Source organism: Neopsephotus bourkii, unplaced genomic scaffold (genome assembly GCF_033783945.1).
Source record: "Neopsephotus bourkii isolate Nb327-2 ecotype Australia unplaced genomic scaffold, CSIRO-AGI_Nbou_v1 NB_414, whole genome shotgun sequence".
Taxonomy (NCBI): domain Eukaryota; kingdom Metazoa; phylum Chordata; class Aves; order Psittaciformes; family Psittacidae; genus Neopsephotus; species Neopsephotus bourkii.
Window position 1 is genome coordinate 633,735 of NW_026900918.1, and position 23,875 is coordinate 657,609.

At 33.5% G+C, this 23,875-nt stretch overlaps 1 protein-coding gene across 10 annotated transcripts in view; it reads right to left on the reverse strand.

Annotated features, from left to right (window-relative positions):
* DMD (dystrophin) overlaps positions 1 to 23,875 on the reverse strand; it is a 745,980-nt gene that overhangs the window by 612,528 nt on the left and 109,577 nt on the right. For 7 of the 10 annotated variants that reach the window (XM_061349395.1, XM_061349390.1, XM_061349392.1 and 4 more), the window contains exons 26-32: positions 21,547 to 21,726; positions 19,432 to 19,560; positions 17,726 to 17,896; positions 13,546 to 13,668; positions 11,890 to 12,027; positions 9,796 to 9,948; positions 8,689 to 8,871 (exon numbers count right to left, since the gene is read on the reverse strand). In XM_061349395.1, the coding sequence (XP_061205379.1) occupies positions 8,689 to 8,871; positions 9,796 to 9,948; positions 11,890 to 12,027; positions 13,546 to 13,668; positions 17,726 to 17,896; positions 19,432 to 19,560; positions 21,547 to 21,726 (1,077 nt within the window). Of the gene's footprint in view, positions 1 to 8,688; positions 8,872 to 9,795; positions 9,949 to 11,889; positions 12,028 to 13,545; positions 13,669 to 17,725; positions 17,923 to 19,431; positions 19,561 to 21,546; positions 21,727 to 23,875 lie in introns of those variants that run through there. The other 3 variants (XM_061349396.1, XM_061349399.1, XM_061349397.1) reach the window with 3 other exon arrangements.

Here is a 23,875-nt window from a genome sequence, read left to right on the forward strand (position 1 = left end):
CTGAGGCACTGTTGCATATTGAATTTAGCTGCGGCTCATTAAAAAACTTACCCACTGCTCCTTGCTGAAGACCTGCTGGCATTCATCTAAATTACAGACTAACTACCCCAAATAATTGGAAATTTGAACAATTCCATTCTTAACTTTTAACCCTGACAACTCCATTGGTGTCCACTTGTTGACTAAAGGGAAAAAATAATCCAACTATGATAAGACTGGGATACAAGACTCACATATGCAGCACTGTGTGTGATATAAGTCATCTCTTTCAGAAAACAAAACAAAGCAGAGCTGTGTATCTTATGCCATAGCTGGAATGTCACTATTTCCTGAAGAAAACCAAAATATAATTGCATTATGGTATAACTGACTAATTGGAACTACTGGGATTTAGACAGTTTTTCTTGTTTTACATAAATTGTATATATATCTTAATTAAATCTGATAAATATGGCATATCTCAATTTTAATAATTTCAGTAATTCAAAATTGCCAAGTGAAAGGAAATCTCTGTCATGTGACTTTAAACAGATATTCATAACATTATAAAAGGAAGTAGTAAAAATATTAAAGTCTGGCTGTATCTCAAAACCACTTAACAATAGCCCAGGCTATGTACAGTCATTAGCAGTTTGCAGGGAAGGTAAGCCTTTAACTACCAATGAGTCAAAAGACATAGCCATTCTCAGTATCAGAAATCAGTAAATAAGCAAACAGTTAGGTGCTCACATTAAATTTTCAAATGAAAAAAAAAAATCAGACAGCATTGCAAAATCTGCATTCTAGGCCAGTTTTCAACAGATCTTTTAAAATGATATTTAGAATTTTATAAGGGTTTACGTAGAAAATACTTTTAAAATTGGTTTAAATGTATTACCTTCCATGAGACAAAATGCAGTTTAAAGTTTTTATATGCTAACTATAGGATACAACAATCCATAGACTTTTTAACCATTTCTTGCATTCATCTAATATTTTTGACTGCTGAAAAAATACTTACAGATAGTATAAAGAACATGTCATACTTAAGGAAGAATCAAATTGTCATTTTAGAATATTGAACTCTTCTATGCAATTCTAGATCCTTGTAATCATGTGGTCCAATTGTGACAGTCTATTCATTCTGCTAAACCAACATTATATACTCAAATCTGCCTGCATAGCAGGAAATACTTAGAAGAATTGAAAGAATTTAAAATATTTTACTCCAAATACAATTCCAAAATTGTGTTTCTCAGACAGCTATAGAGAACAAACAGTACATATAATGTCAGAACAAGCTTCTACATGATATTCCAGAAGGCAGTCTTCCTGTGAACACTTTGGTCAGTGCAATGGCTGATTTATTAGGACCTCAGAAGTGCCCTAATCTCAGACAGCATTTATGCATGTAGCTTTAAGCCTGTCTTGAATAATAATATCTATATCTCTACTGGCTGATCACCAAGGAGTCAATTAAAGTTGAATAAAGCACAGATATGTTAGAATACAGTCTATTGATCTCTAGATTGACTAACCCATTTTGAAATAGTTGAGATGCTAACTTTGCAGATATTTAGCAAACTATGATAGCTGTTTGCTGAGATAATTTAAAAAATAATCTAAAAATACCATTAAAGTATCATATTAGTGTTGAATGCTAGCAACTTCAAAGAACAAGATCCTAAACCTTAAACACTGACACCTTCCAGAGATTTTAAAAAGCATTATCTAATTATTTTCTATCTTTAATCTACATTTATAGAGATGCAATCATACAGAATAATAACAGGTTCTGTCACATAGGCTGATGTTATTACTCCAAGACAAGACACAGGTTCTGGGTTTTTTTTTTTTTTTTGTTAAATAATGTGAGATTCATGTCAATCCAGCAGTTTTGAAAACTAATTAAATATACACATATAGATATTCAGCATTCACACTGTACGTGTACAGATTTACTTCCTTCTGAACCTTTCTGAGTATACTCAGATGCACTCACACAAAGCCAAAAAATAACCCCAACCACCCGAAAATCAAAACAAACAAAAAATCCCACAAGTGATGTTGATATCTGGAATTGTAGGCAGGAGATACTATCTCATGAAAAGATACTGCCACTTAAGTCCTGATCACTCTTGAAGCAGGTCTTTTTCCTTATTAATTCCATATTACAGTCATGTAATTTTGAAACCAAATTCCTCACAATGTAAATTATTATGTTAATAAATTAGTGAATACTAAATTAGAGAAAAATGGTAATTAGCTGTCTTGTTCCTAAATAGCTATGCAATTATAAGGAAGACAGTACTATCTTAATATAATGCTTAGTTTTGTCCAAAGAAAATGCGCTATGTCACACATGATTCTTTAAGCAAAGGCTGCTGGTCTCTTTTCCATCTCAATCCTACAGAGAACAGTAAGAAGAGCCTGTTTTGTGGTTAAGACTACATTCTTAAAACCACTTCATATAATTTAAAGATAGCATCCTAAACCAGCCTTAGTCTGAGTTGCAGCAAGAGTTTTCATTCCTATATGAAGAGGTGAAGACACCAAGTTTTAAACTATAGAATGTAATTTAGATCACTTCACTAAAGTTTATTACAGAAAATGAAAAATGGCAGAGAAAAACTTTTCCTGTGAAGTTCAGTCATCTACAAGACAAGATTCTTTAACTTCACTCTACTAAATTTATATAGCTTTGCAGTGATGATAGTGAATACTGTACAGAATTAATAAAGAAATATGAGAGAAGACAAATACACTTTAGAAGAACTCACAATACTGTAGCAAAGTGGTCCACTTTGATAAAAATGGCTATAGATGGTCTTCACTTAAATTACCACAAGCTAGTATGAAGTTTAGACACAGATAAAGTGCATTTTAAAATGCATCTATAAAACTAGCTCTCGTTCAGCTGTATCAAAGACAATATCCATCTTCAGTGTACTTCCCATACTTATCTTAAATTAGACATAGAAAAAAAGTATTTGATAAACAAATAAATTATTTGGAATGCATTTCCTAATAGGTATTTCCAGGCTGATGGATGCTAGAAAATGGGTGTAACCATTCAACTGTAATTCTCTTCCCAAAGATTCTCCTTCATCGTCACCCCTTTTCCAGACCACAGTAGAAGAAACCCAGTGCTCTGTAAACCTACTGGTTCAAAAAGCTGCCACTGTCAATGCCAGAAAAGTTAAATGTTCTGACAGGATCACCTCTGTTGTGCCCTAAAGATACCCAAAGCACATGGGTGAAATAGGCCATCACTGTATAATTATTTTCTTTTGTCCAGTAAGCATTTTCCTATTTTACCTTTCTAACGCCTTTTCTCTCATTTGGTCTTCCCCTCTCTTACTCATTGTAGGAATAATAACAAATTAGTTTGTCCCTTCTTCTTGGTAACCATTACTTGTTTATTTACCCCAAGAATTAGTTAAGCAATGATAAGAGAATCACTTCATGTCAATGCTGCTGCTTGTGGAAACTGGAAAATAATCATCAAAAACAAAGGTGGCACATTACCACTGAACTACCCACATTATTTAGATGCACAGAGGTAATTAGGACACAAAGTCTGGTGTTTATCTAACTGTGAGAAATTTATTTCAATTAATGTTTTATTTCTAGTTTTAGAAAATACCTTTATATATAAACATATTTGACCAGCTAAAAAAAAATTAAATTTCATTAAATAAACTAAATAGAGCTCCAGAGGGAAATATAAACTGAAGCTTGCAAGATGCTCCTAAAAGACTGAACTTGAATACTTGAATTTCAGATGTAAACTTGATCAGTCTTTGGTTCCAGAAGTTGATCACGCTCTCTCACCTGAGGTAATCATCCAGTTAGGTGGCAGGTATTATTTTGAATTTCTGAATACTTTACAGAACCTTACACAGAATAATAATTTTTATTTGGAAAATGAAGCTTATATTTAGTTCATAGTAAATATTGAGAGTAATGATATTTTATCCACGTTACAAATAACGAACTAAATTACTTATCTTACAGAAATAAATACGTGGTTTTTATAACTATATTCTTTATTCATTCTTGCTCAATCCATAGTCTAATTGGCACAAAAAAGATAGCCTCTCCTGATGTTTATCATTTGATCATATGATTCAATTTTACTGTTTTTCCCAGAATGGCCAAAATCCAGGCCCAAATATTTCAGTAGTAAATTGACCATAAATTTCAACATAATTTGTGTTTGTGTCACCAATTAAATTACTGGAATGACTTAGGTAAGCCTATTTTCTTTCCTTGCATATACATCAATAGGTACGTAATTTTGACAGTTGTTAATAGGTTTCAAGAACAATATTCCTATTGTTCTAAGAAAATTCTGGCTTACTATTTACAGAATGCATAGTTCAGCCAAGAGAGGAAAAGAAAAAAAACAAAACAAACAAACAAAGCCATCTGTGATGGCAGAAAGAATACTGGATAGCTTGATAAAATATGGTAATAGGACAAATGAAATAGTAATTTATAGTGTAGGCTCTGCACCTGTGTTCATGCAGAAAATGTTTTCTCATGATAAAGACCTTCAATACTCTCTACAAACACAGTAATTTCAGTCAGCTCAATAAAATCTAAACTGAGCCATGACATAAACATGTTCAAAGACTGCTGAAAAGAAAACATAGGGAAAAAACTTTCATAAACCAAGCATTAACTAAAGGTTATACAATTAAAAGTAATCAATATATCAATAACTGATTTTGATCCTGATTTGAATTAAACTATCTGAATCCAGCTTTATCTCTGCAACAGATAACTACTTCGTCACCCTGGAACAGTGGCATATACTGTTGCAGAAAAATAGGAACTGGAAGATTTAGGTTTAGGCTATAGCAAAGGTAATGAATAACTTCTGAAAATACCATGAGACTGCCAATGCTTATAGAATCATTGAATCATAGAATAGTTAGGGTTGGGAAGGACCTTAAGATCATCCAGTTCCAACGCCCCTGCCATGGGCAGGGACACCTCACACTAAACCATCTCACCCAAGGATCTGTCCAAACTGGCCTTTAACACTGCCAGGGATGGAGCATTCACAACTTCCCTGGGCAACCCATTCCAGTGCCTCACCAACCTGACAGCAAAGAATTTCCTCCTTACATTGAATCTAAACTTCCCCTGTTTATGTTTGAACCTGTTACCCCTTGTCCTGTCACTACAGTCCCTAATGAAGAGTCCATCCCCAGCATCCCTATAGGCCCCCTTCAGATACTGGAAGGCTGCTATGAGTTCTCCATGCAGCCTTCTCTTCTTGAAGCTGAAGAGCCCCAACTTTCTCAGCCTGTCTTCATACTTAATGATTTTAGATTCTGCAGGGGTAATCTAGAAATAAATTTCCCTTGATCTCTTTAATTTTTAGTGAAACAATTAAAAAAAGAAACCATGTAATTTTAATGTGCAAAAATTGTATACTGCTCTAGGATTAAAGTTTAATGGCTTATTTTTTTTAAGACTATCTTAATTTTCCATTTATTTCAGTGGGATTTAGTGGTTAATCATCATTTTACAACATGATGGTAGAATATTCTACTCTTTAATAAGTTATTTGGATTTCACAATTGCAGTTACTACCAACTGATTTCAAATGGATTTTTTTAGCAGAAATGAAGTAGAACACTCAACTTTTCTTAGTACAAGAATCAGCAATCTACCTGACCAAAACCCACAATTTTTTTCCCATTGTTTATTTTGACACATATGAATAAAAACAGCAGGTGGGAGAATAAACTTCCAAGACAACATGAACTTCAAAACCTTTTTCCCACTCAGTGTCATTTTAGGTTCTGTGCAGTTGTGTTTATGTATGTTTGTACCATGTTTAATCTATTAATGCAGGAAACCCACCTTTTTCCCTGTAGAATTATTCTCTGCCAATTTTCACATAAAGAGATGACCACTATTACCAAATTGAATGATGTCTCAAAATTGTCATTGAACAGAACATGCAGTGTTTGATGTACTATTATTCCATCATACCTAATGATCAAATCTTGGTAGTGACAAAAAAAACCACTCCTTTATATAAATACAAACCAATATATCAGTCAGTTGCTGAATGTTTGCAGCTATATATTTGTGAGACAACCGTAATTTTATGAGAATCTACCATGCTAGAGAGATCCAATTTTTATATGGTTGCGGTTCCTATATCTTTCTGACAGCTCTTCCCAAGAAATATTGGGGAGAATTAAAATCCAGGGGAGCATGATCATTCTAAATTCACACTTTGATATCAGAAATATATTAGGTCAAACAAAGTAAGAAATGCAAATCTGTCATTAAACCACATAAAGGTCTTCTTCAGTGCAGTCTTGCTATATTTATTCAGTGAATCATAATGAATTGCCAAATATACAGTACAACTAAATCCTCATTGATTCATAATAACTTTCAATTGTTAAATGTGTTGAGTACTTTATCAATTACAAATAAAAATGCAGCAGTTTTCTATGTCTTTTGCCTTAAAAATAAATTACTTTTTTAATTTTTAGTATATGGTTTTATTCTGTTGGTGGATTAAAATGAAAATCTCTGTGAAAGATATTTTTGCTGGTATATGCATGTGTTCATTCGAATAGATTGAATTTTAATTTTTCTTTTGTATTTTAAGGTCTTGCACAAACAATTAAGTAATCCTCACAACATCCCTGTGAGGTAGGTATTTAGGCAGTATTAAAAAAGTAAAAAATTACCAAGATTCAGAAAAAACAAAACTGTAGTAAGGCACCTCTCATTTCTCACTCTGATTTTTGCTAGGAAAATATACTGCCTCTCACCAGTTTTAGTAGCTTCTGTAAAACTTCTAAAATATTTCATATGAATATTACCTTGGTCATTGTCAACAGAGCAAGACATTTTTCATGAGAAATTAGAAGGATACAGTAATTATCCTGTACACACATAAATGATCTCATTTCCCAGATACTAACAAGTAGTCTTCCTGCATGACATGTTAGAGGATATTTTAAAATTTAACCATTAGAAGGATAGAAATATATAAATTGCATATTTTAACCAAAAAACCCACCCATGTAATTGTTACATGGCTTTAAAAAGTTGATGACTGTATTCCTTTGACTAACTCAAAAGTACTTGTGCTGATGTATCTGCCTTACATATTTATAAGAAAAATATGCTAATATGTTTTTTATTAATTTACTAGCAAAATTTTATAATGGATATACTCATTCTCCTCCATGGTAGGTCGTGGGTGACAGAGAAAGCACACTGACAGCAGAATGTTTTTATATAAATTGCATGCACATACTTATTTCTTACTTGCTTATCAAAGGAACAAATGTATTCATTATAAAAAAAAAGACTCATTTACAAGACAAAGTGAAGTCTGCTCTAGCTCCATTTCAATATAAACAATTTGCAACTGATTACATTCATCAAGTTTAATATAAACCATAGTAATCTGAAAAAAGTAATAATATGGAACAAGATTTAATAACATACAAACCAAAGTTAATGTTTCTCTGATTGTTTCCATGTTTCCATTAACTGAATAGCTATTCCAATTATTATTTTTATATATACATTATGTAACTTAAGAGTAGAAAAGTTTAAAATACACAATACAATCAGTACATTAAGCAGAGAACTGTATTGACCAAAAGGTTATACATTATTGCTGATTTTTTGAAAGCTTTTTTTCTTGCTTTCTTTTTTTTTTTTTTTTTACAGTCAACAATATATCAACTAGAAATAACACTTCATGTATTTAAATTTTCATCATCCTGCCATTAACCCCCCTCTGCAATCTAGGTGCATTTAAAAATAAATAAATAACGTTATATTTTGTTAAAACACCCCTTTAGCACTATCACTTTTTAAGATTACAGAAGAGCACATAATGCAACAACTTCCTCAAGAGAAAATATTATCTCTCTTCATACAAAATCAAATGCCCAAGAGGCAATGAGCAGAATAGCAACGAAAAACTGCCCTGTAACTGCAAAAGCAATCTCTGGTAACCTTTAAATGGGTAGCACCCAATACGTGTTTTTATCATAAATCTGGAATAGTGACAGTTTATTTCCCTTTTATTCATCCAGTTACTGCAGCATGTATAAACCAGTAAGAATAATTATATTTTACATACAACTAAAGATCTCCAAATCAGAAGATACAAAGTCAGTTCATAAAATTATGGCTTCATTCCAGCAAATTTAAAAGTACACTTTCTTGCAAAAACTCTTTTGAGAATTAAAGCATTTGAAGAAGAGGCCAGGTATGTATAGTGTTGTAAGAGTTTTTTTAATCTCTTCCTAAAGTGGTTATGACACTTTATGGACAAATAAAAAAAAACAATTAAGATTGGCATGGGATGGGTAGTTTGGAAAAGACAGTGTTTGTGGTTTACACATTCACTGAACAAAATAGATGCACGGCAAGCTGATGTTTTTAAACTGGAAAATGTTATGGAAAAATAATGAGGCAACGGAAATAAACATATTTTCATTGCTGAGTTTTTTGTAATTGGCTGATTTAACTTAAAGGTAATTTTAAGACCAATATAGAGAACTATTAGAGTATAAAGATTCCCCTACTTGCAGACCATAGGGCTTCTCTTATAAATATCTGAAGAGTTGACCCTGAAGCTCTCATTATTAGTAGGATGCTGTTAGTAGTAGTTGCAAACATATGGGTTTGCCAGTAACAACTCACAATTTGTGCATAGTTGAGTCTTCGAAACTGAGTAAATTTGCTCTCAAAATCTTGCCAGCGCTTGCTGAGCTGTATCAGGGTTGGCTCCACTGCTTTTGCAGCCCCATCCTTAGACAAGCGTTCAGCCTGCCTGTGCACCGCATTCAGATCTTCCTTCTTCTTCTCCAATTCTCCATCAATCTCCTGGTGAGCAAAACCAATACAGGGCCCAGGACAGTTAGCTAACTAAATCAATCAACTTAAAATTAGCAAAATACTTCTGTTAGAAACTTCATTTCCATTTTATTGTTACAAGTAAAATTTACAACTATTTCATGTCTTATTTTACATTTAAACAAAAAAAAAAATAACGGAAATTGAATAACTTTCTTGGAGATCGGCTGTGGAGGTATCACAGCTAGTGCACACTGAAAACTCGTTAGCAAAGGCCAACAGTTTCAATTTTCAGATTCCTGGTAATACACTTTGATGGGCAATTGGAGAAATTCTTTTCTCAATCAGGGTCAGCATATTCAGGACAAATAGTGTTTGGACAGATGAGAAATATGTAAGTTGATTCTTTAATATATTACTTAACTCCTATTTTACTCTGTGGGAAGCTCAACAGAGAATGAAGCAAAGAAAGACGATGCAAAATAAACTAGGAAAACCTTTGACAGTATGTAAATAAATCTATAGAGTTTGACAGTGACATATGAGTATGTTCTGATGAAAATGAATGTGCTAACATGAGACAGAGGTCATCCATATATCGGAAAGTCATTTGTTCATCTGGAACAAAGATACATAAAAAAAATTAAAATTTTTACTAGAAAACATTTGATGCTTCTTAATATATCACACACTTTCCATATTATTGGCAAAACATTTTATTTAGTGTGTTTCAAATTATTTATATAACATTCTGCATAAAAAACAAATACAAGATCTAGTACAACAAGGAAAGGTCAGTTTGAGCAGAGATAATTAGGGTTTGTTTTACTATAGAAATTAAGAACAGAACTGATAATATCTGTATCTGTTGGAATATTTGTTGCATTTGCTGTCTGATAAATTGATAAACTATCACTCAAAAGATCTACCATTGCCATTCCATCACAACATTACCTTTAGCTTCTGCTCATCTTTGTGGTCTGGTAGACTGGCTAACTTTTTCTCAATGTCATCCAGCCATGTCATTAGGTCATCAGCCTGCCTCTTGTACTGATACCATTGATGAGAAATCTCTAAAGCCTTTTTTCTTCTTTGAGATCTCAAGTCCTGTTCACAGTGCAGACATTATTAGAATATGAATTAAAGGCTTAGAAAGTATGAATTGGCATGTGTGCACATTGAAGGGAAAAATGTGCACAAGGCCACTTTTTTTTTTTTTTTAATTAAATGTTGCTATTTAAATCAAGTATCTAAGTATCTCAACACAGCCTATTCAGTTTAACAGTATATAAGCAACCAAACACAGTATATTTTCATCTGTTTAACAGACTTTCTTTTTCTTTTAAAGGATGTTACTTAATTCAGGGCTGTTCACATGTTGAACAAACCACTGAGACAGTTACCAATACTCAGAGAAGTTAAGACTCTTACATAAATGTCAGTATTTTATATACAACACTTCTGCTCAGAATACTTACTGGACAGATGGAAACACAGCCCACTTTGTATCTAGCCATAAGTGGGCTTCATGTGTTTTCTAGTATCCTGTGAAATTCTAGCCTGCATGCAAACTATGTAACTATTCAAAAGAAAATCATTTTAGTGCTGAAATGTATGCAAAGACAGCTTTCCTTTTTCTAAATTAAATACAATTTACATAACAAATGTGTCTATGACTCAGCTTTATAAAAATATTAAAACCTTAGGAGGAAGATAAAAAAGTTATTTTATTTCATAGAAATATTAAATATACTCCATTTGCATTTGATTTATCTGCTTAACTTTAATTTTGTATGTGGTCATACAAAATTCAGAAAATATTTTCATTACTGTAACTTCTTATTAAGAAGTAAATTAAAAAATTACTGGTATGTTCTATATAAAAACACTCAGATGAATTTGCCTCAGCTGTTCTTGAATTTTATTTGAAAAGGCTGAATGACTTAACTGAGTCAACCAAAAGGAAAATCAATCACTGTATTCCATAAAAACAGACAGTAAGGATCTGGTTAATTGCATAGTTCTAGAAACAGTTTTCTTGTTTGTCCTCCATAAAAAATGTTAATTACTTCCATTTAGTTTGGAACAGTGAAAGACAGACTTAAGAGAATGTAAGTTTCTTTTAAATGTGGACAAAACAAAGGTACATTCAAGCTATTCTTTTACTGAATTCAATCAGATCTGCAAAACTAAAAATGAGAATGAAATCCATAGCAAAGGAAAGGTGTTGCTTAAAAATAAGTAATAATAAAATGTAACCATGCCACATTCACCAAGCTGAGAATAACTGAATAAAAATTTTCAAAAGAGAGAAGAATTCTGCTTGCGATAGATGAAAAATTCTTCTATAGTAGCCAGAGCCTACAGCTCAAGGCAGGTGACCAAGGTGAACCTTCTAACAGTAAGATTCTTTCTTTCCTCACTTTTATTTTCCCCTGGATAATTAAACTCTCAATTATAACTACCAGCTTGTTCAAACAGGTCTCACTTGTGGATGTTTCTAGGAACAGTATCATACAGATATACCTCCAGGAGTATGGTGACACAGAATTCTGATACATGACTTTGGTTTTCAGCCTCTTAGCTCCTAGGTCTATTGGCAATACCACCTACCTAGAATGGCTGGAGCCACTCTTCCCACTAAAGAACATAGTCCGTAAATCTGTTACTAAAGGATAAAATAACTTACTCATTGCCAGAAGTGTTAACTGAAAACATAAGTTTCTGAGAACTGATTCTAACTAACATTTAGACTGCTGATGGAGAAACACAGAATATGCATAATGTGTTAAAGAAGGAATTCTTTTAAAGAAACCATTGTCCAACTGGCAATCACATGGTCGCAACACTGAAGACAAAACATACTTGGTAAGATGGAGATTTAAAATGTCTTTTCCAAGGCATCAAGAGAAGTATATGAGAAAATACATGTTTACAGCCAAATACTTATTTCTAAATAGTAATGAAGATTTACTTAATAGAACAATGTCCTGAAATGTATACAAAAAAGGTTTTAGTAGCATGTGCTTATAATTCTAGCTCCTATACCTTGAGAGCATTATGTTTATTCTGCAACAGCTGTTGTTTTATCTTTATTTCCTCACGTTTTCTCTCATCCGTGATTCTCTTTTGAAGTGTGTCACCCCTTTGCAGCAACTCTTTCACTGTGCTTTCGTCTTCTTCACTCTGATTTAAAAAAAAAACCAAACAACAAAACCAACCAAAAACAACAAAAACAAAAGCCAGTATAATGGGCATTTAAATTTAATTACTACTTAAGTACTAGGAGATACAGACATATAAGACTACACTTTCTATGTTAAGGTAATCATTTAACAGCTACTTGCAGTTCTATACTGAAGCCAAAATATGTTTTACTTGCTTTCTACAATATATATAGACATTTTATGGATACATGTAAAACAGCACATGAAAACCTATAGATACCTGATATTAAATTTTATATAGCAACCAGGATAATGGGATGAAAACATTAAAGGCAAAAAGGTAAAACATATTTTGCTTAAAAAAAATAAATATATATATCTAAAATACTCTAAATCACTGTCAGTAGTCACTGAAATTGCCAGTATGCTAGCATGTAATTCCTGACCATTTCTTGTATCATCACAGTGCAAAACAGCATTTCTGACAGGCAAAACAATACCACGAAGTAGTTTTTACATAGAAGTTATATCTATGCCACAGCTTCTGGAAGTGTTTCTCTTGAAGTGAACTAAATGTTTTATGTAAAGAAATGGAACAAAATACGCCTAAGCAGTAGAAACTGCTCTGTCAAACTTGATTCACTTAGAATTTACCACTGCAATACATACTGCCTTAAATTTTATTTTTCCCGCATAAATAAAAAGAAAAAAGTCCTTTAAAGATTCATTTCAGCATTGATATAAAATAGCTAGCTTTGAAGAATTACTTAAATGGAAAAGAATACAGACTATATTTTTTGTAAAGAAATAATCTGATCTTGCTGAGAACTCATTTAGAAAGAGTTCTAAAGACGAATCTGTGTTATTGCTCAGCCAAAAAATGTAATCCCTCTGAAAATCATTCTGGAGAAAACACACAACAGTGGCAGCAGTAGCAGAGCACAACAGTATTTTACTCCTCTCTTTTTGGTTCCCCCACCAATATGTGTATTTTTTACTTGCAAGTTTTCTACTTGCAACAAGAAAATGTGAGTAATAAAGCTCACCACAGCCACAAAAACTATTCACAATAAGAGGTATAATCAGATTTATTAAGAGCTAATTGGCAACCAGCATTTCTCTCAATGATCATTGCCTAGCATTTGTTCTTAGTGAATGTCTTTGTTGACTATATTGCCCATTTAGCCACACTATTATGAGTTTTCTTGGACTTTATACTGCTATGAAGATTTTAATATTCATTCCCTATTCCGTAATATTTCTGGTAGTAGTACAGGACCTGTAAATAATATTTCTGGTTTGCTTAGTATTTTCACTACGGTTGAAAAATATTTTTCTTATAAACTAATAATTAATTTATCACTAAAACTTTTAGTTAACGATAACTTGGGACTTTTGAAAATATAATATATTAGCACTGTAAAAATTTTGTCCTAGTGCTATCTAAAGATCCTAACACAAATATGGAAGTTTGTAATTTTCACTTGGGTGTTTTCATCTACCTATTTCACTCAGACTTCCATTTCAACCAAATTACCATATCTTTATTGAAGTCCTCCTCTTTCAGATTCACACCCTGCTGAATTTCAACCTCCAGTGGTTCAAGCATTTTTTGTATATCGAAGTCAAATTGCTCCAGTTCCTTCAAAGGAATGAAGGGCTAGAATGGGAGAAATACAACGATCATTTATTTAAATCATATAACTTAGTAGTCTTACTAGAAACATAAATTAAAAGAGACATCTGTTCTACCCCTTTTTCTAAAACAATGGTAGACTTCCATCATGTTTAAAAGCATCTAGACCATACAACTCAAAGTACCAAGGTACTTGATAGTACTGTACAGTTTCCATGTTAGAAAACATAAGCATTCTATGGTGAGCATAAATTTAAAAAAAACAAAACAAACCTACATTCTCATATTTGTGCATAAGATCAGTTTCAGATAAACAGTGTAACAATGATTTGTCTATAGAATGAAATGTTGACCCTATTTGGCTAAATCTAATTTTTCAGAAATTACATAACAACAAGCAATATATTCATATGAAAATCTACCTACCACTAACAATCGAGAAAAAATCCCATCATAATTTGTTTCTGTGTTTTGAAATCACTGCTCTCTCACAAAGAACAGCAAAAAGCCCAGGGGAATTATATACAAACTAAAGACAGATAATCTTTGTGTAATATACTCCCCAGCAGTATTTCTAAAAAAAAAAAAATAATAAAAAAATAAAAAAATCACCAAAACTTCAGTAAAAGAGCTTGTGTTTGAAAAAAGCCTTAAGAAAAATGCAGAACGAAAAGAACCTCAACTAAACAAGACAGAAAAAAAATCCTCCAAAATGAATCACAGCATAATTGTGGTGCTTTAGTTTAGCATTCAGTTTTAAATTCTAAATCAAACACCACTTATTAACAATACACTGCCCTTTATCTACCTGGTACCCAAGTGCCTGTGGATAGTTTAATGTACAATATGCAATATACTTATTAAGTGCATTGTAAAGAATCAACAGAAAAAGCTTTCTTCTTTCAAAGCTTTAAACACAAGGATAAACAATAGATTCCTGATAATGCTTGCATAAAATTTAGAGAGAATTAATGCTTTATGATGTTCTAGGAACCCTTGGACATACAACTATGTTCTTGCTAAAGACATAAGCACATTATATTCTGTTCAGTTTTATCTTACTCTTCCCTTCAGTACAATTTATATTTATTACAAAGGAAATGTTTTTAGTGAAGATGGTAACTATCAAAGTTAATCAGTTAAAATAAGAGACTGGACATCAGCTGTAATCTATTCTCAGCTGTTCTACAGATGACCTGGGGGAATTATGGTAAAAATGCCTTGGTTTTAGCTGGTTGATTGTTTTAATGACAAAAATTTTGAACACTTATGAACATTAACTGAAATATAATAATGCATGGTATTTGTAGAGAATAATATTGTGCTAGCAAATTTTCATCAAGAATCTCAGAATTACAAAGTTTTTCACATGCTCTGAAGGATGTCTTCAAAAGTACTAAAGTCTCACTGAAAGACAAACCAAATAATAAAACTGGAATATAAAAATTATTAGTCTTCGAAAATGTGAAGAACAATAACAAAGAGAAAAATTGGAGGAAAAATACTAAATGAAATTCCAATAATTGAATGAGGTGAAAAGATCACTTGCAAATGTTAAATCTTTTTAGTATTCAATGATCATTTTATTAACTCAGGACACAACAGTTATGTACTGCCATTTACAGACTTCATGAGTCATTTCTTTTTTACTTCACTGATGTACTGGGAATTGTTAGTATTTGAAAATGTATAGCAAATTTAAAAACAGATGTGAATTGATTGAAAATAGATTATAAGAGTTTATTATCCTCTTGAATTCATTTTTTAAACTGTTGTTCACCAATTAAATAATTTTACCTAAGTATGAAGAAAACTCAAAGCACTAAGGAAGCAAAATATCACCTTGTAAGAATAATAATTTTTCAGCACATAAAACTAAAATTATAACTAATGGAAGTACAGTTATCTACATTATATGGGTGGACAAAACAAGGTGGCCAGCAATTTAGTCCTTTAGCCTAATGCATACAGCAAATCGGTAGAATCACCAAGAGGTCCAGACAAGCTTTTGCTGCTCTATCTTACGCAATACCAATTATGATTGATATTCCTTTTGAATCATACCCTAGCTGTCCATTCCCCAAGGTCCTGGAAAAGGTTCCCTAAATTCTAATTTACTATTAAAAGTATGTTCTGTAGTAATTACTCTCATCTTGCTAGATATACAGCATATCAAGCTTAGTGAGGTGCTGCCATTCCAGCAGCCTATACAATCACCTTGCCTATAAATTCATAAATAAGAGAACAACTGAGAGAGAAGTTTGCCTGGTGGAAGCAGTCTGCAGTGTTCTGAAGACACTCCATGTATCTTGACAATCATCTTTTCCCACTTCTGTGGGTGAACCCACAACATGCAATGCAAACAGTTAACTCATGACAAAGCATCTACAGTCAGTATAATTTTTCCATAAGACAAGCAGTAATTTCACACAGCTCTGTCAAAGGCTGCATCAGTCTTGTATGCTTACAGCATTGTGGAAGTGCAAGGCAAAACTGCAAACGAAATCCAAACTGCAGATAGCAGATGTTCAGAATAAAACATTACACAACACAGTTGTTTGGGCTTTGTGCCAAGATGCTCTTGGTCTACAGTTTGTACTTGTATAAGAAGAAAGTGAGAAACACACTGGAACAGCTCAAGTGCTACTGATGGCAAATAGGAAAAAAACAATTCTTTATAGGACATATTTTTCCATTCCAGAAATGAAACCTAAACAAACTCAGATATCTATAAAGAATGTTCTGGTTGCATAGAGCATTGAGCCCTGCATAAACCCCTGCATAAAATAACTCATGAAAACCAAGTCTCTTTGCATATGCTTTTTGCAAAGCTTATTTCCTGCTCTGTCACTTATCCTCTGTGCATTTATTTCCACTGTCATTAAAATAGCCAGTGAAAACAGTTAAGATTAGGATCCATACATTCCCATTATCCTATATACTAAGTTTCATGGCTGCCTGCTTTAAAATCTGCTGAATAGCTCTCTGCAGTAAAGGCAACAAACACAGTGGAGAAAGTAGGTGGTTTATGTCCTTCACCATTCCAATTCAGAAGTCACAATTTGGCTAAAACCTACTTAATCCATACCGAATTCAGTATGGATTCAGATTCAGTCGTCAAGCTAGTTGTACAGATCAGTAGCTGCAGTATAATTAAAATAGTCTGCATATCTATCTATCGATCGATCTCTATGTCAAATCTTGGTGAGCCACAGCCTCACAGGAAAGACTGAGATCATTTAATGAGAAATTAACCCTCTATCCTGGGTTCAGCAGTAGCAGTCATTTTTCTCCTTCTTGGTAGCTGGTGCAGTGCTGTGTTTTGACTTTGAGTCTCATGCTCTGCCAGGGAGGAGGGGAAGCTGGGAGGAAGCCGAGACAGGACACCTGACCCAAACTGACCAAAGAGGTATCCCATACCACAGCACGTCATGCCCAGGATGCAACCGAGAATTACCCAGAAGGGCTAGTGCACTGCAGGGTTGGAGGAGGTATCGGTCAGTGCTTGGTCGGGCTGGGGGGGCGAGTTATCGGCTGGTGCTGAGGTGTTGTATTCTCTTCCCTTGTTATTTCCTTTATCATTATTATTACTGGTGGTAGCAGTAGTGATTTGTTTTATACCTTAGTTACTAAACTGTTCCTATCTCAAACTGGGGGAGTTGCATTCTTTTCAATTCTCCTCTCCGTCCCTCCGGGAGTAGGGGGAGGGCAAGAAGGAGCTGTCTGGCTGGGTTTAAACCACGCCACCCTCAAAGTCAATGTGTGTAAATAAAGGCTATTCGTACTTTAACAAGATTAAGAATCTTGCTAATTCCCAGATGTTGTTCAGTCTTTGTAAACTACTGAAGTAATTGTTAAATTCACATAAGGTCAGTGAATGCTTCTAATTCTGAGCAGTGAAATATGACCTTCGTGCCAAAACACACTTTAGAAGAAAAAAAAAATAATTCTTAGCATCTACATTTTTTTCCATTAAAAGCTTAGGTTTCGGAGAAACTGCAGCCCGCAATATAGTTGTAATTGGGCATCTTGTATAAATACCATTTTGTATGCACCTCCATATGGAAGCAAGCCATCCTACCTTTCCACTCTTAATTCTTTGTGATATAGTCGCAAATCGCTGGTTGAGCTCTGACAGTTTAGGCTCTATTACTTTCCTGCAGTGATCTCCACGGTTTGTCATCAAGTCTATCGCCTGGTCACGCACAGAGTCCACCTTTGGATGCATATCATTCAGCTCAGCCTTTAAGCGCTACAGTCCGTGAGCAAGAGACAGGGCTTGAAGTTAGTAATAAATGCAAAGAGAGAGAAAGAGAGAGAGGGAAAGTGTGCAAAGGAATAGGGAGCAAAACCACAAAGCAAATTCAGATAATTACACGAGTGTGTAAATCCAGTAGAAACCCATTAGATAACATTCCCACTCGTATCCTTCAAATTTATAGCAGGAATGTATGTACATGTCTGTTTTATTATCTCCTAGTGGAAATTAATGATGAACATTATTTCTAGGCAGGCTCTTACCTGCAATAATACAATCCTCAGCACATTTCAAGATATGCTAAATTATGTTATGTTCCCAGTGCTAGGAAAAGCTGCTAATTCATGTGTTATGAAATTGGATGTATACCTGTTGCTTTCAATTCTGTTTATGGCCATAGTTGTGGCAGGGAAAACTGACCAGATGAAAAACAGTGTTGTGGGTTTTTTTTCTATAAATCTGTCACAAATTTAAAAAAAAAAAAAAGGAAAAGGAAAAAAAAAAAAAAAAAGAGGACAAATACATTATTCCTCTGCAATAGTAAACTTAACAGTAGATCGCAGTATGGGCAGAGGCTGAAAAAGATAGCCAGGCATTCCGGAATCATGAACACAGATAGGCATTAAGAATTACATTTCACTATCTGTATGAAAAGCCTTTGTGAAATACAAACATACATAACTATTGCTGGCAAAGATAATTGTACTTTTTACCTGATGGTGACAAAATTGTTCATTCAGCTACAAAAGTGTGTCTCATAATCCTGCTGAAATCAATGAGGCATTGATTTATGCTCTGCCTTGGATTTTGTAAAGTTTTCTTTAGTAAATGGTATCATTATGTTAGTGTCAGCAGTACAATTCTGATTTTGACTTGCAAACTATTCCTCAGATGGTATGTGCTGACCACAGGGTTCAATACAAAGTGAAACTTCACAGTGATTTAGTAAGTAAAAAACCAATCCATATAGATAACTTTTTGAAGTTATTTAATATTAACAAAGGAGGTATTTAAAATGAGTTTAAAATTCGCATCTATCTTGCAACTTCTGATCAATACACTAACACATTATTATGCAGCTAGTGTGGTGGTGTTCTGGCATGAAAGCAAACAGTATTTGTAGAATTAAAACAATTATATCACAAAGATATCAAATGCAGATACCATGAATATTAGGAAAGTATAAGAGAAAAAAAGAAAATACATAAAAAATGAAGAACACAACAAAAAAGGATCTTGTTCAATCAGATGTGTTTAAAGTATTTTCCAGTAAACAAAGGTTTAATAAGGTGCTGTTCTACTCACCAGGAAATCCCCATGATTTATAACAACATATCTGGTTTTATTTCTGCAGGGATTTAACTTTTGTAATGCAGTGCAAATTTATTAAGTAATCTACAAGCTGCCAGAGGGTAGCTTTAATGTAGAAAAGAAAGATAATCAATCTGTGATACCTTTCCAAATATGCTAGTTTTGACACAGTCTGTTTTAGAATAAAATTAATACTTTCCAGAATATATTTTTTTTACCTTAAGACTTTCCTCTTTTTGGTGGGTTTTTTGTTTATCAGATTCATCCAACAGTATTTCAGCACGATACATCCAAGTTGTGACATTAGCTAGATTCTGATCAAAAGCCTCCATGTGCTTTTGATATTCCTGCAATGTGGAAAAGGTAAATACTGCATACACAAAGAGTAATCAGAATTGAAATAATAGGTGCAATTATGCTCAGTATAGCAAACATGCACACGTTATGAAATTAAACTTTTTTACACAGTAGCTTCTTGTTTTGTGAAGGATAGAATCTGTTGCTTTTTTGTTATCACTTTATATATTAACTTCCTTTAAAAAGACATTCTAGGAGAGAGAAACTTCCAAAGAGACAGGCAGGAGGGTGATAAAATCACAGCAAGATGCAGGTGGCTGAAGCTCAGCCAGACTGCTGAGAGCAACAGGAAGCAGACAGACCTGCTGAAGATGGAAAGAAGAGTTTCCCAAGAAGCAGGTACAGAATTCATTTCGGAAAGCCACTAAGTTGATTAAACCTCATAGTAACAAGATGCACTTGCAGTCACAATCAAGAATGGGAGCTTTGTATCTAAAACTCTTATTTTCATTTCATCTAACTTCTCTGCTTTGAGACTCTGCTTTTTAAAAGCTATTCTATTTGACATTCTGATTTTTTTTCCTTTCACCTCTACTTAATTTAAAAACATTTTGTCTTTTTGGGTGTGCTGACTAGAATGAGGTACATGCATATCCACACCATACCTCTGTGTACCTCACACCTGAGATCAAAGATTTTACTAGTCCTTTGACCTCCACATCTTTGTATCTTTATTTTACACTGTTTTAAAATCAGGAGAAGACCAAATCTCTCTCTTAGACTCTTTTATCATGGGTTCTAGTAAATATTAACAAAAGAATCCAAAGCAGAGACAGTAAAGGAATGCATAAATATACCAGACTATAAACCCCATTACATGTTTCTTATAACTAGTTTCACATTGAAGCTGAGCACCTACATCTCACTGAATTAAATGCTTAAGGTTTCCAGATAATTTCACTTGTATATTGTATACAGCTAAAGAAGCCCTGTACTGATGCTGTACTGTTATTGCAGAGGCATTTTTAATGTAGACACACAGACTCTAGTGAAGTTTTAATCCATCAAGCTCTGAAAAGTCATGATAGCAGCTAATACACCCTTGAGAACCACTTCAGTTTCTCTGGGTTGAAACTGCATTCCAATGGTCTCAGCAACAGAAACAGCATACAAGATTTCCCAAAGCATTCTTGCAGCCCAGTGGTCAAGATTCTTCTGTGTTTAAGGGTTCAGAATGTCATCTCTTCAGTACAGAATGAATTTTAAGGGATAATACAGTTATGTCACTATTAGCAGTTCAAAGCAGCTGGAGCTGAGGCTCCTGAATCCGTCCTAATTGTGTATTATACATTTTACTTTTGACTAGGCTTAATCTGGTCCCCTTCTGTAATTATCCCCACCAAAACATGCACTTCAAAGCTATCCAAAGGATGATCATGCAGTTCTGAAAGACCAAATCATAGTCCTTGAGCATATCAAGTGTGCACTCTGAGCAGGGCTGCTGATTCGGTTGCCTCTGAAACTAATGTTTTGTGGACCAAAGCAATATGCAGGCAGGGATTTATGTCCCAACTGTACTATTCAAACATAAATGCTAATGTAGCCATAAGCAGCTGAGGTTGTTGGTATCAATACCAAGAGTTACTCGTCTTATTTGACTATTTTTTCAGTTGTTTCATATTCAAGTAATCTAGGTCCTTCTGAAGAAACTGTATTTCATGTATTAGGAAAAGAAACAAAAAACAATCCAACAATAAAACCCCAACTAAAACCCAAAACAGAACATAACAATCCCAGAACTACTGTGGCAGACAGGAATGGGAAGCACTAACAGTCAAAGCTGGACAGCGCCATCCCTCAGTAAGCAGTCAGGTTCTTAAAATATACATCATGTCCTGAACAACAAACAATCTGATTGTCTGTGTACCCACATATTGAATAAACATAGTCCATGGCACCACAAAAAGCATTTCTGTAAGGCTGAGCACCTATGAATGAGCACCAACGTTTTCTCTGAATAAACGCATTTTTCTTACCAGTAACAGATTGAACCATTCCTCAGCACGTGATGTTACTGCTATCCAATTACTGTTCAGGAGGATGATTTTGTCCTCCACTAGACTTTCCCTCCCTTTCAGCACTGTCTTCAAATTCTCTCCTAAATCACCGATGCTCTTGAGTTGGACCTGGCGTTTCTCAATCTCCTTCCGTGTTGCCTATGTGAGCAGAATGGAAAATAAAAGTTCAGGAAATTAAAAAATCTCCACACTAGAAAATGACATATTTAAACAGCCAGTAAGTTCACACTAAAACACACATTCTTACTTCCTACAGGAATGGAAAGCATTCTGTGAAGAAGAGTAAGTTTAAAGCAAATTGTTCCTCTTTAGCTCTGACAAAACTGTAAATGCTTTCCATAGCCTCGCAATATTTTTTGTAATTGTTTCATTTTAAAGGGTGTGAGTTATCGCTCACTCCAGTGCTCAAACTGTTGTTTTAATAATTATTAAACAAGAATCCACATTTTATAATATTTATATTGCAATGTTTAAAGTTACTTTGCATATAATAAAATGGCATAGTTATCAAATTGCACATAAAGTTTACATTATAAATGGAACAATAATAAAACATCTTGATGCTGTTTTAAGACTTGGAGAACTCCATTGAAAATACTCTAGTAAAATATTTTAATATTCCTTTAACATTTTCCAATGCAATCTTTTTCAACAGAAACCATGCCCTTCTCTTTTGAAAGATTTCTTAACTGCAGAAATGCATCTTTTTATTACATTCACATGGGATTTTACTCTAAGAACTAAAATAGTAAAATAAGCTATTGTTCACAACATCTGTAAGCTTGAATGACTAAAATACATATACAAGATCAGATTTCCAGCATCTCCTCCCACTATTGTCTTACCTTATATAAACTGCTTTAAATGATGGTCATATAATTATTCATATCTTAATATTTGTTGCAACATGCAACCACACAATGCAGAATATAGCAATCTTGGTGTATACTTAAGGAGAGGCACAAATTTTGTGCACCTAATATCACATATAACCATTTTTATAACAGAAATTTATCTGAGATCCATTGCACTCGATATCACTGATCCAGGCATATATGTTCTCTGCTTATAAAATAAAGCTTCACCTAGAAGTTAAATGGTCCAAACTGAACACAAACAGAAGCTAGGAGAAAATTAAGAATCACTCATCTCCAGATACACTGATTTATCAAAGATAACTTGAATACACTAAAAGAAAAACCACTTCTATTCAAACTGCAATCACAATTCTTCCATCTCAGGATCAACAGTGTTACTGCAGTAAAACCTCACCTTTATATCCTCCACCCTATCACACCTCTCACAGTCACACATCAGTATAATTTCATTGATAATTCCATTTCTAGGAAAGTAGAATTTTCAGTTTGCAGTAAAGACAGTATAGAAATTATTCTTTTTGGTACAATACAGTCTTAATAATACCTCCAAGTTGGCATATGTCATGTTTAAAGCAGCAGCTCTCATTCTATATTTAGCAGAATTAATGATCTGATTTTGTAATGTTATTTCACAGAAAAAAGTTTTATACTTGCATTTCATTGAATTTTCCATATTCTACCATTTTTTTCAAATACACAGGAAATGTAATAGAACCAAGACTTGATTAATGCAAATTATTAGCTAGAAAATACATAATTATAGAATTTGAAATTGAGAGTTTCAAATTTCAACAGGTTCTTGTCAGATTAAAGGAAAAAAACATGCCTTTTTCTAGTGAAATTTTAACTGTTTCACAGCAGGTACAAAATGCCATCATAAAAAAAAAACAATAAGGCAAAGAATATGGAAAATTTTGATCAGCTTGATTATCTCTTCTGAGCAACTTACTTCCATTTGGAAAAGAATTGCTGAAGCATATTTACTATGGGTTGTGGTTTCCTTTGTATTTTCCATGTATAAAAACTCAGAGCAGTCTTTAGCTATACATAAAAATATTAATCCTAATTAGAAATGTAAATTGAGGGATCAGTTAATTAAATGTCTATTTAATAAAACTGCTACCCAAAAGCAGGATGTCTAATTCCATATGTGTAACAATATGTAAAAGTGATTTCCCTGATCCCAGGAGCTTTTCCTTTCAAAGACTAGGTGCAGCTACAGGCAATAAGAATATTAACACTTCTGTGTATTAGCAAGTAAGAGACATAAATAACCAATGAGATAAGTAAACAGTGACATTTCCCCCTACCTTCTTAAAACAACATTGAGGACTTCAACACAGCATCAAAGTGAAAAAGCCATCTTCCGCAATACTTCAAATCTCAATTATTTAAAATTCTTATGTATA